A 15,313-nucleotide genomic window follows, 5' to 3' on the forward strand; every position below is an offset into this window, starting at 1 on the left:
GTCATTTTGGTACTCTTATTTTCCTACCAAAGAGGCTTTCAGCAGGCGAAGTGCCACCTGGAGTTCATGGGTTTGGAGTGATCCTTAATTTAGCAACAATGTCTGCAGGATCTCCTCAGTTGGACCCTCCACCTTGGTTTTGTTCGGAGCTCATTTGAACATATCCACAAAATGTTCTGCGTGACCATTGGTCTGAGGATGACATGGAAGTGAGTGAATTAAAATGTAGATGACACTTTCCTTATTCTAATATATCCTAATTTCAAAGTACCATTTTCCAAAAGTGTGAGGTACTAACTATATTCTGAATTTCAATCTTTTTAATGCAATAAATCCAAATCTTGTGGCTGCTACTTTTTGTAGCTTTGATTTGTTGATAAAACAGATAAACATTTTGCATAACTTTGCATTGTCTTTCATGACGATGAATTAACAAAGTTTTTACAGTATAATGCTCAAGATATAAAACTTATTTAAAGAAGCTTGAACTTCAAAGAGATTCATAATGATATAGATAAACAAATTTAAAGAGAAACACAGAAAAATTCAAAAAAAAAATTTCTTGTGTTCACGCCTTTACATCCTGAAGAATAATGAACAAGCCGTTTGTCTGCGTGGATATTATGACATATTACATCGTAGTCACTAAGGCAACTAATCTTGTAGAATTTTTTGAGGAATTTACCAGGAAAGTTGAAGGAAAAATATTGTCTACATGAACTTTAGTAAGGCCTTTGACAATGTCCTGCTTGAGAGGTGGGCTAAGAAGACTTGGTTGTTTGCCATCCAAGATGAGAGAGTAAATTAGATTAGATATCGACTGTGTGGCAGTAGAGGATTTGCTTATGACTGGAGGCCTGTGACGAGATGTGTGCCTGAGGGATCAGTGCTGGATCCACGGTTGTTTGTTACCTACATCAATGATCTAGATCATGTGGAAAATTGGATCAGCAAATTTGCAGATGACTCGAAGAAGGGGTGCAGTAGACAGTGAAGAAAGCTCTCAAAGTTTGCATCAGAATCCAGACCAGTTGGATAAATGGGCTGAAAAATATCAGATGGAATTTAATGCAGACAGATGTGAGGTGTTGCATTTTGGGAAGATGAACCAGTGTAGGACACGGTAAACAGTAGGACACTGCAGAGAGTCGTAGATCTGGAAAGGCAGAAACATAATTCCTTGACAGTGGCATCACAGGTGGATAGGGTCATAAAGAGATCTTTTGGCACATTGGCCTTAAATCAAAGTATTTTGTACAGGAGTGGAGATGTTATGTTGAAGTTGTAAAACCTGTTGACACCACACTTGGAATACTGTGTGCATTTTTGGTCACCTTACTCCAGGAAAGATGTAAATTTTCTTTGCATGCATTCAATCTCATTGACAAGGATGTTGCTGAGACTTGAAATTGCAGGGAAAGGTTGAAGTGGTTAAGACTTTATTCATATGATAGAGGTATACTAAATTGAGGGCTAGAGATAGGGTAAATGCAAACTAGCTTTTTGTACTGAGGTTGGTTGAGACCAGAACTAATGGACGTGATGAGGCTAAAAGGTGAAATGTTTAAGGGAAACATACAGGGGAGCTACTTGGGTTGATGAGAATGTGGAATGAGCTGCCAGTAGAAGTGGAGGATATAGGTTTGATTTTGATATTTAAGAGAAGATTGGGTAGGTAAATACTAGAGCGCCTCAGATGCCCCCCAAAGTTCCTCAACATGGTTATCCAACTGCACGAAAACCAACAGATACAACAATGAGCTCTCCGAACCCTTCTCCATTGACAATGGCGTGAAGCAAGGCTGCATCCTCACACCAACCCTCTTTACTATCTTCTTCAGCATGATGCTGAAACAAGCCAATAAAGACCTCAACAATGAAGACGGTGTTCACATCCGGTACCGCACGGATGGCAGTCTCTTCAATCTGAGGCGCCTGCAAGCTCACACCAAGACACAAGAGAAACTTGTCCGTGAACTACTCTTTGCAGACGATGCCGCTTTAGTTGCCCATTCAGAGCCAGCTCTTCAGCGCTTGACGTCCTGCTTTGCGGAAACTGCCAAAATGTTTGGCCTGGAAGTCAGCCTGAAGAAAACAGGTCCTCCATCAGCCAGCTCCCCACCATGACAACCAACCCCCCCACATCTCCATCGGACACACTGAACTCAAAACGGTCAACCAGTTTTCCTACCTCGGCTGCACCATTTCATCGGATGCAAGGATCGACAAAGAGATAGACAACAGATTTGCCAAGGCAAATAGTGCCTTTGGAAGACCACAAGAGTCTGGAAAAACAACTATCAGAAAAAACACACAAAGATTAGCGTTTACAGAGCTGTTGTCATACCCAAGCTCCTGTTCGGCTCCGAATCATGGGTCCTCTACCGGCATCACCTATGGCTCCCAGAACGCTTCCATCATTGCTGTCTTCGCTTCATCCTCAACATTCATTGGAATGACTTCATCACCAACATCGAAGTACTCGAGCTGGCAGAGTCCGCAAGCATCGAATCCATGTTGCTGAAGACCCAACTGCGCTGGGTGGGTCACGTCTCCAGAATGAAGGACCATCGCCTTCCCGAGATCGTGTTCTATGGCGAGCTCTCCACTGGCCACTGAGACAGAGGTGCACTAAAGAAGAGGTACAAGGACTGCTTAAAGAAATCTCTTGGTGCCTGCCACATTGACCACCGCCAGTGGGCTGATATCGCCTCCAACCGTGCATCTTGGCGCCTCACAGTTCGGCGGGCAGCAACCTCCTTTGAAGAAGACCGCAGAGCCCACCTCACTGACAAAAGACAAAGGAGGAAAAATCCAACACCCAACCCCAACCAACCAATTTTCCCTTGCAACCGCTGCAACTGTGCCTGCCTGTCCCACATTGGACTTGTCAGTCATCAACGAGCCTGAAGCAGACGTGGACATACCCCTCCATAAATCTTTGTCCGTGAAGCCAAGCCAAAGAATAGGTAAATGAATGGGTGGGGTATGGAGAGCTATGGTCTGAGATCAATAGGTGTGGGCAGAGTAAATAATTTGTCACTGACTAGATGGGCTGAAGTGTCTATTTTTATGCTGTAATGTTCCAGGGCAAATTTTTCAGTAAATTGTTGTGAAAATTAAAAACTTGGTGGTTGCTTCCAAGCTTTACTTAACTTAATTGTACAGCTAGCTAATTTAGAATTTAGAATTATTTAGGAATGAGAATAACTGTAATATTAAACAGATACTTGGGAAGTATTAATGTAAAAGAAAAGTGTAACTTTCTCGCAGAAGCTGAAAACTTAATTTTGACGGTCTTTTTGTAAGACAAATACATTGGTGGCTACAGCCACCATTGTAGCTAGCAGAAGTATTTAATCAATTAATCCATTTAGGTCAAGATATCTGTCACTGTCCCAAGTAATCTCTAATAATTTGTGGTTCAATGATGTAGCAAAATATGCAACTGATACAAGATGATGTGTTTAGTACCAGTGATGATTGATTAGCATTTCTAACTTGAAAAAGGCCAGCCACTCCCTCTGATTTTTTTTGTTCTTTTTCTGTCAAATGTTTCCTGCAACAAAAAAGCTCTCTGTTTTAATTTTTTTCCAAATAAACTAATTTTTTTTCTGCTTTATTTGATTCTGGATCACATTAATATCAATACTAATAAAATTCAATTTATCAGCCATCTAAATTCTCATAAAATCCAATAACCCTCCATCTTTCCATCTCCCCTTCTCCTACATCCAAATTACTAACTAAATATTTCATTATACAATTATTAAATTTAGGTGTATTAAAGAGAAAAAAGAAAGGAAACAAAGAAAAGAACAGAAACCCTAACCCACCACCCCCAAAGGCGTATGTTATTAACCCCTGATCTATAGGAGTGGTGTTTGAAAACCACATCCGCCCACTAGATTCCGCAGAGGCCAGGCTAATACTCTCACCTAACTCCCCCGAAATATCACTTGTGTCTCAAATCTACTCAAAACTTAAAATGATCAATTCATTTTTTTTTTACACAGATCTTTTGGGTAGAAACTGTCCTCTCTAATATTCTCTTTCCTCCTAAAACTACATCCCCAACTGCAATCTTTCCACTTCCTCTCTCTGCAATTATCTCCCAGCTTTCGTCTCATTTTCTCAGGAAACAAATCTGCAAACACTTTCACTTCATTGGGTTCTGTATAAAAAATTCTATTTTTACTCTCAGGAACAAAAACTTTTAACACGGCTGGGAACCTTAAAACAAAAGTGTAACCTTTTTTCCATAGCACATTTTTAAAAGTATTACCTTTTTTTTCCAACAAATCAAAACTTATATCAGGGTAAAAGAAAATCTTATTATCATTATAAATCAACAGCGATTGTCTCTCCTTCGCTTGCTTCATAGCCAGCTCCAAGATCTTCTCCCTCACTTCATATCGAAACAACTTTACCAGAATCAAACATGGTTTCTGATCTGGCTGTGGCTTAGGTCATAATGCTTGATGAGCTCTTTCAATCTCATTATCTCCTTGATATTCAGTTACCCCCAAAGTTTGCGGAATCCAACGTTGTAAAAATCTCTTAATACCTTGCCCTTCATTGCCTTCCTTAAGTCCAACAATTTTTATATTATTCTACTAAATTTTTCTAACATATCAATTTTTTGAGTTAATTGTTCTTTTGTCACAGCCACCTCAGCTTGAACCATTTTCTTTTTAACATGCTGAATTTCAAGTTCATTACTTTTAATTTTTGCGTCCATCACTTCAAATTTTTGTTCCATTTGAGACAGTGTTCTCTCCACCTTCATAGAACCCTTATTTTCAATTATACCCTCATTACATTTTTTAACTTCTATTGTTAACTGTAACAAATATTGCTGGAAAGAATCCATATACTTCATTTCAGTTGTAGATATAGAAGACTCCTTTATTTTCTCCTGTTTTTTGGCCAAAACTCTGTGTTCAATGAACATTTCTTCTTCCTTCTTTTGATCGCTGGAACTGGAGGGTTGAGTTTTAAAAAAAATTCTCTCTTTTTTGTGCTCTGCACATGCGCAATGTCATTGTCCAAGGTCTCCCCAGCTCCAGGTTTGTCACCACGGGCACTTGCCTTCCAGAGAGCTCCAGGATCCTTCTTAGAGGTTGGCCTCCCTTTATCAGCTTCTTTTTCTTGTTCAAGTTCTTGAAAAGTGACAGTTAATTTATCTTTCTTAAGAGGCATTGTTTATTGTTTTGAAGGCCTTCTCGTAGCTTCCTCTTCTATTTTCTTGCAGTCAGTTCAGGCTTCTTAACTCTTTTTAATAACCTTTTCGGAGAGAGCAGAGAATTCAAGTCTAGCATCACGTGGCACGCCCCACTCCCTCTGATTTTGAATGATACTACCATTGCCAAGTTTCCAACCAACAAAATGTTAATGCTTACCATAAACCAAATTTGATTAGTTTATTACTTCCAAATAATGACATGCCTCTCAACTGCTTGAACTCTCAAAGCACCTCCACCTTTTAGAGTTTAAAATGGGAATGTCACCTACTTTCCACTCAATGGATGGCAAGAACAGTGATGTTCAAATTTTGCCACAATAACAATCCATGCCACTGAATTTAAAATGTGCTTTGTCCATCACTGGCACATTGTAACTCTACAATGCATTGTTTGTAGACCACACTTCAAACTTGTAATTATGAAATCAAGAGGTTGTCTACTTGTTGGGAGTGCACAAGTTTTGTTCTATACTAAATGCAAAACTTCTGAGAGTTGACTTGCATTGCACAATAGTGTGACCCTGGTTATGTGACATCAAGAGGTCTAAAGTTCTGTCTTTCATAGAATCTGTTTCTGAGGGGAAAAAACAAGCTGTAGTCAGAGTACATAGTTATTGTGGGAACCATTGATAGACAAAAGAGCATCCTTCAAACTTTTTACAATGTATTGATATTTACAAGCTGTGATTGTTTTTAAAATCCTTACTTACTTCTTTGGCTTGGCTTCGGACGAAGATTAATGGAGGGGTAATGCCCACGTCAGCTGCAGGCTCGTTTGTGGCTGACAAGTCCGATGCAGGACAGGCAGACACGGTTGCAGCGGTTGCAAGGGAAATTTACACATTTGTAAATAAAGACTTCTGTTGGAGAAACAACAGTCAAATTGTCATAGCAGGAATAACCTGGTTTGGAAATAGGTCACCATGGTATACAAGACCATGAATGGTTCCTCAATGTATTTGAATGTATAAGTGTGTTGGCTCAATATCGGGACAAAGTAATTGTCACTTGACTGAAAAATCTCATATGGTTGGACATTGGTTCCAGAAACATAATAAGACTACCTTGAGACCAACATCTCCCAAACTGGGTTCAGCAGAAGGAATGGGTACTAATAACTAAAATTTGTTTAAAAAAAAAATTGTTATTTAATTTAAATTACTTTTTAACATGTTTTTAAACAGTTGCCTCAATACTAACAAAACAAAATGGTGTCTTGAGGCCTAATGTCAGCACGCAGACATCAGGCCTCGACGCCATTTTAAACCAATGAGACTCTTGATTTCTTCCCCTGTTTTAAAATTTAAACTGCCTTCGCCCCCTCTTGCTCACTTGCTCATTCCCTAAGTGGGGAGCGAGGTGCAATGGGGGTAGCCAGAGCCTGTGGCAGGGCAAGGTTGGTGGGGGTGGGGGGGGAGGGGGGTTGCCTTACTTAAGCTCAGCCTGGGGGTCGGGTGGAAGTTAATTTGCTACTGGTGAGTTCATTTATTTTTTTATATATGCTTGTAGATGCGTTTTATTTATTTATCTTTTAAACTGTAAAAGACAATTGGGGTTCGGCAATTTCCAAGTGCTCCCCAAATGGGTTCCGTAAGTTTAAGAAGTTTGGGAAGCCCTGGTTTACACTAAGGATTATTGTAATTGAGTTTCATTCAAGCCCTTGCCACAAGAATCTGTTCACCATATTTTGGCTTTTGAACTTAAATAGATATGTTGATTTATTTCACTGGAAATGTGACATGATCATTAAGCATTCCCTGTTGGCGAAAGGCCCTAACAGCATAATGTAGCCACCTCCAGACAACAATAGGCTATGCTAATTGAATTCTGGTTAAAAGTCTTGGAAAAATGCATCAAAACATCTTACAACACTGATCAATACGGATAAGTGAGATAAATGTCTTTCAAAGAGTTTGGAACATGACTGAGAACAGTGGTGTGACTCTTGGTGTATAATAAATACAGCAATATTTTAGTAGAGGACAACCTAAGCAAAGTTATAGTCCCAGTGGCATTTATTGCGCCTCAACAGTACAAACACCAAGGAGTTTACTAAAATCTAGTTGTAGATTTTCTAGGCATGATTTTACTTTGTCAAATATGTCAGATCCTCTTGTTTTTTTCATGAAGCGACTCAAGACCGACCGATAAGTTCTTCAAAGATGCTAAAATTATCATCAATTCCTCTTATAAAAATGCTTAACTGGGCTGCATAACATGTCAGCAGATTCATTCAAAGCTAAAGAAAAGAAAGCACAAGCATGGACAAGCTCAGATACATCATGAGAGATTCTTCAGTGCATCTCGTAACTGTTTGCTTTGATAGAGCAATTTTGTCTACTTGCATTTCGTTTTTTTTAAATCACCAAGACATCTTGGAAATATTTGGAGACTTAGCTTAACAATTTCTTCTCCATCAGAGAATGCCTTCTGTTTTTTGGCTAAAGCTGAAGCAATTTCGTAGGATGCTTCTGTCATTGTCAAACTTTTACAACTTTTAACAAAAATATTTTTATCTTTTGCTTTCTTCCTTTTTCTTAATCACATTCTTTCCCTATCTCAGATCTAAGCACTAGCTTCAGTTTTTCTTTTATTTCGGTATGATGTGTTTATAGTGACAAGATAATGTTTATTATTATGTGAGAAAGTATTTTTACAAACAATGCACAATGCTTTTCCTGCCGACCTACTATAAGTAAGAGCTTATTTTCCCACCGTTCATTAAATTCACACCGACTATCACTTTCTGCTTTTCTTTTGCATTTTTTTTGCACTGAATGTAAAAACAAGGCTTAATTTTTGAAAAAGTACAAAACTGCAAATGTTTACAAAGGACGAAAAAAGCATAACTCCATGGCGCATGAGTGTCGATTGTGAACTGACTGGCAAAGACGTGCAATACACTGATGGTGCACACGCCTGGTGCCTCAGGATCAAACCAGTATCCAATGTGCATTGAACAGTTATGGAATGACTGCAGAACAAAAGTCCTTCTTTCCTAGTTTGACTCATTGAACATTTTTTTAAAATTGAAAACAGATTAATGTGAAAGAAGATAACATTTGCCAAAAGATGTGCATGAAATAATAAAATAACTAAAAATAATTGCTAAGTTTTAGATTTATTCTCAGTAAAACCCATTTCTAGCTCTAAACTACTCGAATTCCTGTTAAAGATTTTTTCTAACAATTAGTTTTTGGTTAATACTTATTGCATGAGAAGGTTTACTTTTTTAAAATTATTTTCACTGGGGTGCAATACGCCACTTCTAATCATCCAGTGCGTCACATTTGGCACATGTGTTGTCCCTGGTCTAGTGGGTGGTAACCATAATTCTCATTGGAGGTGGTAAGCTGTAGATTATTTCTGGTTTCATGGATGCTAAACCTCTCCACCAAGATCACTAGTACAGGATTGGAAAATATGTTGCTCATTCTCTTTAGTATGATGCCATTCTTCTGCCTCTTTCAAGCTGGCTTCAGATGCAGTGTCTGCCAATGCCGCCTCTTGCCCTGCAGCTCCAATGTGGTGTCCGACAGTGTTTTTTTTAAGCTAGGTGTCTTGAGCAAATGGACATTCAGGCCCACGTGGAGAAAATAGTCTGTGTTTGGCCAAAGGTGATGTAGAGAAACACTGGTCAAAGGAAAGATCTTCAATCTGTTCAGTGCCTATCCTTGCATCATAGGGTTAGAAGTGGAGTGTTTGCTAAATGATCAATTCCCTTTACAGTTCCTCAGCAATTGAAGCAGCCTATACCTGCATGCAGTAGGGACAGTTTAGACTTTACACAAAATAAATCATTACAGCAGTGCGATACAAAATTTTGTCGCTCAGGTGCTGCTGACTGCATCTAAAATCAACATTAGCACTGTGCTGTATAATGTTTATTTCTAAACTGTGGCCTTGAGATTGGATGTTCTAGTTACCCAATTTTAAATGGATACCTGAGTAAAGGAATATTGAATTTTTCTTGTGCTTGCTTCACTCATGGAATTCTAGAAGAAATCATCCTTGTGTCTTTGTTTTGGAGTTTAATCTAGACCATCCCAGTACAGTGCTCCTTTGTGAGTCTTTCTTTGGCTTGGCTTCGCGGACGAAGATTTATGGAGGGGGTAAAAAGTCCACGTCAGCTGCAGGCTCGTTTGTGGCTGACAAGTCCGATGCGGGACAGGCAGACACGATTGCAGCGGTTGCAGGGGAAAATTGGTTGGTTGGGGTTGGGTGTTGGGTTTTTCCTCCTTTGCCTTTTGTCAGTGAGGTGGGCTCTGCGGTCTTCTTCAAAGGAGGTTGCTGCCCGCCAAACTGAGGCGCCAAGATGCACGGTTTGAGGCGTTATCAGCCCACTGGCGGTGGTCAATGTGGCAGGCACCAAGAGATTTCTTTAGGCAGTCCTTGTACCTTTTCTTTGGTGCACCTCTGTCACAGTGGCCAGTGGAGAGCTCGCCATATAACACGATCTTGGGAAGGCGATGGTCCTCCATTCTGGAGACGTGACCCATCCAGCGCAGCTGGATCTTCAGCAGCGTGGACTCGATGCTGTCGACCTCTGCCATCTCGAGTACTTCAACGTTAGGGATGTAAGCGCTCTAATGGATGTTGAGGATGGAGCGGAGACAACGCTGGTGGAAGCGTTCTAGGAGCCGTAGGTGGTGCCGGTAGAGGACCCATGATTCGGAGCCGAACAGGAGTGTGGGTATGACAACGGCTCTGTATACGCTTATCTTTGTGAGGTTTTTCAGTTGGTTGTTTTTCCAGACTCTTTTGTGTAGTCTTCCAAAGGCGCTATTTGCCTTGGCGAGTCTGTTGTCTATCTCATTGTCGATCCTTGCATCTGATGAAATGGTGCAGCCGAGATAGGTAAACTGGTTAACCGTTTTGAGTTTTGTGTGCCCGATGGAGATGTGGGGGGGCTGGTAGTCATGGTGGGGAGCTGGCTGATGGAGGACCTCAGTTTTCTTCAGGCTGACTTCCAGGCCAAACATTTTGGCAGTTTCCGCAAAGCAGGACGTCAAGCGCTGAAGAGCTGGCTCTGAATGGGCAACTAAAGCGGCATCGTCTGCAAAGAGTAGTTCACGGACAAGTTTCTCTTGTGTCTTGGTGTGAGCTTGCAGGCGCCTCAGATTGAAGAGACTGCCATCCGTGCGGTACCGGATGTAAACAGCGTCTTCATTGTTGGGGTCTTTCATGGCTTGGTTCAGCATCATGCTGAAGAAGATTGAAAAGAGGGTTGGTGCGAGAACACAGCCTTGCTTCACGCCATTGTTAATGGAGAGGGGTTCAGAGAGCTCATTGCTGTATCTGACCCGACCTTGTTGGTTTTCGTGCAGTTGGATAATCACTCCTTTGTGAGTGATGCAAGAAAAAATAGATTGTCTTGTACTAAGGAGCACCCATTTGGCACTCCAGGGACAATTTGGTTGTGATTGAGCCAACATTTGTAGAATCCAGATACTCATGATAAAATGCAAGGTGTATCTGGGTGAAATTGCACACTTTGCATGTTATCTCAAAGCAAAAGCAAATTTTGAACTTTGCAGAATTAAAATCCAGTGTAATGCAGCTGCTGATTGACCACAGCTCAAATCTGTTTTTTTTCCTTTTTAAAAATGTGGGGTTTATCTTTGAAACTGGTTCGAATTGGAACAATTATGTGACAAGCTGGTTTTGTTTTGGCACTTGCCTTACTATAGTAGCTTTGTTCTTAATGCTGATTCATTAATTCAGAATGATCCGTACAGCAACAGATTGCTTTGTTTTTAGGCTATGATCTTGCTCATTACACTTTCTGGCACTTAAAGGAGCGGCACGATAGCGTATTGGTTAATCTATCACTTGCAGTGCCAGCAACTGGGGTTCGAATCCTGCGGGGTCTATAAGGAGTTTGTACGTCCTCCCCATATGTGCTTGGATTTCCTCTGAGTGCTCGGGTTTACTCCTGTCGTTCAAAATGTACTGATGATGTAGGTCAATTGGATGTAATTGGGCAGCACGGACTCATGGGGTGAAAGGTGTCAAGGAAGATGGATATTTTGGAGGGGATGGGAGAGAAATATGGTTATTTAAGGAATGAAGAACTGAATTTTTGTGCATTTTGGGAATTGACCAGATGACCTGCAGAGATTTTTCCAGTTGCCTCATTTCCTATGTTCATCATCCAAAAAGCAAACATGCAAGGCCAGATTGCTAAATTTTGTGTCCATTGTGCACCTTCTGCAAATATTAATGGATCTTTGAGCAGTCACTTCACCATCAACTGCTCTTTATAAATGAGAAAACTGTCAGTGTTTTTAATCACAAAACGTGGAGGATCTGATTAGCAGTTATTTTTTGTGATTATTTTTGTGTTTGGCTCCTGGAGCAGAGGTGCATGGCTAATTGCCTTGGCATGTTTGTTACTAACGATGACAATTAGCCAATCTTTATAGATATTTTATTTTTGGGAAGGGGGGGCACTCCACTTTGACCTGATCAATACATAGGTGATACAATATTAGGTGATACTGTGATGTTTCTACATACTTCTACAGGGAGTATCAAACTTAACCATGCAGGTCAAGTATCCCTTATCTGAAATGCTTGGGACCAGATGTTTTTCTTTTTTTTTCTGGATTTTGGATCAGCAGAATACTTGTATCAGAGGGTTAAACAGCAGCAACAAACAACAGGCTTTTTGAGCACCGACATGATGCCATATGTGGAAATTTCACATGAAATATTGTTTGGTACTTACCAAAAATAAGCTTAATCTCTGCTTACAAAAGAAGACAACCTCCTCGATGCTTCTCCACTGCCTCTGGTGTCCGCTTTTGCCCAGGAGCCTGAGGTGACTTCTTTGAAGTGGACGACACCATACCCGATGTTGAGTATAGAGTCATTTCGCTAACTCCGACTGCAGCTGATGCTGAAGACTTGGACCCAGCTCCGTTTGGCATCTTCCCAGCCAGAAGCAAAGATTTTTTAAAAAACTGTTATTGTAATCAAACCGGCGCCAACAATGCGTCAGAGCCTCACATGGGCAAGTCGGGTATTGAATTCTTTTCCACTTGTGACATCAGAGCTATTTTTTTGTTTTTGGATCTTCTTGGTTTTCAGATTTTCGGATAATGGGTACGTGATCTGTATTAGAATTGGCCTTGCAATTAGTGTACGTAAGTGTAGGGAGATGTCAGAGTTGGGTGTTTTTAAAAGGAGAGTAGTGGGTGGTATGGAATGCATTATGAGGAGGTAGTAGTAGATGCTGATACAACAGAGACATTTTAAAAGACTCGGATCAGAATGTGGATGCAAGAAAAATGGAGTATTATGGCTGTGAGGAAGGAAAGGGTTAGACTAGAGCAGTGGTTCTCAACCTTTTTGTTTCCACTCGCATACCACTTTAAGTATTTCGTATGCCATAGGTGGTCTGTGATTAGTAAGGGATTTCTTAAGGTGGTATGTAGGTGGAAAGAAAAAAGTTTAAAACCATTTTTAATCATACCTAATTGACTTGTTATGTGCATGGTTTCATAACTCCAAAGGAAATGGGCCAATGACAATTTTTCTCAAGCAAAATATTTCAGTTACAGTTGGGTCTAGAGCAGTGATTCTCAACCTTCCCTTCTTACTCATATATCTTCTTAAGCAATCCCATACTAATCACAGAGAACTTATGGCATAGGGATTACTTAAATTGGTAAGTGAGTGGAAAGAAAAACGTTGAGAACCACTGGACTAGACTATTGTGGCATAGGTTTGGTTGGTTTCATTATCGTGGGCCAAAGGGCCCATACTGTGCTTTAATATAAAGGGTTATATTTTGGAGAAATGAAGGAGCATAAATTTAAATTAGAATCATTACCATATAATGCAGTGCAGGTACTCCCTGATTTGCAACCTATGTGACTTGCATCCATCCGCACATACGGCCAAATAAAAAAATAAATAAAAAATTTGGGCATCAGTTGTTTTTGGTAAACTATAACAGGGATACGTGCATGTAAGAGCCAAAATATGTGTGCTTAGTTTGTTGACATCCTGGGGTTTGTAGGCTGGGACACAGCCATCTTGATTCCTGTGCACATGTGCAAGTCTTCGGGTGGTGCATGCACACATGGTGTGTTCGCATATTGGAGTTCAGTTGGTGCATGCATGAGAGTCAAGGGCATGAATTTAATATTGTTGGGGCGTTCTAATAATATTGAATTCATGCCCTTAACTCACCACACATGCGCCATCCACAGACTTGTGCATGCGCACAGGAATCAAGATGGACATGCCCAGCCGACAGATCCCGGGTCGCTGACTCATAAGGTAAGTACACAATTCTGACATGCGTCCATTCCAAGATATGACTGGTCGATCAGAATGGAATAGGGACGTATGTCGGGAGTACCTGTAGTACAGTTCTCAAGCTAATTTTATTGTTTTAACGTGTGATATATTGTTGTAACCACATTTCCACACATCCTCCTTTCTGTTCAACATATGGTCATGTTGCAAATGTAAAATGCAGCAAATGTACTATTTTTACAAAATAAGAATTTATCTGTTAGATTAAATATTTCTACTATACTGCAAATTAATACAATTTTCTGTTGAATGTTTAACCACAGTACTTGTGCAAAATATTGGGTTGCACAAAATTTTTTATCGTTTTTGTTCTTAGAGTGAGCTCTTCTGTTATTGCTTTACAGCCTCATGGAATCGGTCGGCCTAGTGTTTACCATGCAGTAGTTGTCATCTTTTTAGAATTCTTTGCCTGGGGACTGTTAACTACTCCAATGCTAACAGTAAGTACAACATATTTCATGGTTTCCAGAGTTTAAAAAAAATCAAACAAAATGTGTAATTTTACTGAACTGGCCCAGAACTAGATGTGTCTTTTGTAGAAAAAAGAGTTTACGTTGAAAGGTGGGATCACCAATTTTGAATATAGTAAGGTTCATGATCTGGGATCTCTACTCTTTGGAATCAAACTTTGTGTCCTAAATTACTGGACATAATTTTCTTCAGCAGGTTGTCAAATGTACTGACAAGCACTTGTAACATGGTGGCATTCATTTTCAAGCCACTCACAATCCCATTCAATATGGAGGTAGGCAGAACTTGTGTTGTCTTCCTTGTCTTTATAATTGAGTTTTCTCTGAAGAGCAATTTCACAATATTATTTAACGGGCTGGGGAATTTTCTTAATTTTCAAGACAGCATTTTTATTCTTCAAACAACCACTGAAAACATGTACAGTGAAAGTCTTGAAAATCTGGACTGCTCTGAGATTGGGTCAGTTTGGATTTTCCATATTCTTGGGCAGTACTTTTAAAATTCAAATTAAACAGGTAAATTTTGATACTTTATTAACAATATTTTTAAATTTAAAATACAAAGTACAAAAAAATCAAACATTTTTTCTGACATTTCTGCAACTTCCACATGGTCGCTTGTTGCCACTGTGCATCATGCTTATGCATGCAAACAAAAGCTGAAAATTCTTGAGAAGTCTGGATTCTCGGCTTGTCCGGATTTCAGGCATCTGGATTTTTGGACTTTTACTGTAGAATGGTTATTTCAAATGATCCTATTTTTGTCACCTTGAGGAAATAAACACATCCTATGTTGTTGTTAAATCTGGCATGATTATTGTTGGTTACTGTTTAAAAATATGTTCAACGATGATATGAAATTGAAAGTGTTTTACAGTGACTCTCTTTTTGATAGTGACCAGTTGATGCTCTTTCATTTGATTATTTTCCAATCCACTATTTAACTGACTAACCAAAGTAAATGTGATGAATACCAAGCAAGTTTTTTTTCTTCTCCTGGAAGATGAGACATTTTGCAGAGAAAGTGATGAATTGTCTTCGTGATATTTTTCACTATACAATTTCTGGTTACTTTTTAAGGGTAGATATTTACATAGGGAAAAATATTTAATTTAGAAGTTTTTGAGCAATTTTGTTTTGCACTTAAACTTGTCAGCAAGAACTTTTTGCATCCATGTTAACTTGACACATGGGAAGCTTTTCTTTACAGGTTTTGTGGTTATTTAAAATCTGTTTTTGGTTGCCGTAATTCAGTTAAAGACAAAATAAC

The 15,313-nt window shown here is 39.6% G+C and overlaps 1 protein-coding gene across 3 annotated transcripts in view; it reads left to right on the forward strand.

The window, feature by feature from the left end:
* The window catches only part of LOC138759107 (hippocampus abundant transcript 1 protein-like), a 90,666-nt gene that overhangs the window by 6,458 nt on the left and 68,895 nt on the right, over nucleotides 1–15,313 (forward strand). For all 3 annotated transcript variants that reach the window (XM_069929020.1, XM_069929030.1, XM_069929041.1), the window contains exon 2: nucleotides 13,918–14,013. In XM_069929020.1, coding sequence (XP_069785121.1) covers nucleotides 13,918–14,013 — 96 coding nt within the window. The remainder of the gene's footprint in view (nucleotides 1–13,917; nucleotides 14,014–15,313) is intronic.

This window comes from Narcine bancroftii, chromosome 1, assembly GCF_036971445.1.
Source record: "Narcine bancroftii isolate sNarBan1 chromosome 1, sNarBan1.hap1, whole genome shotgun sequence".
Classification (NCBI taxonomy): Eukaryota; Metazoa; Chordata; class Chondrichthyes; order Torpediniformes; family Narcinidae; genus Narcine; species Narcine bancroftii.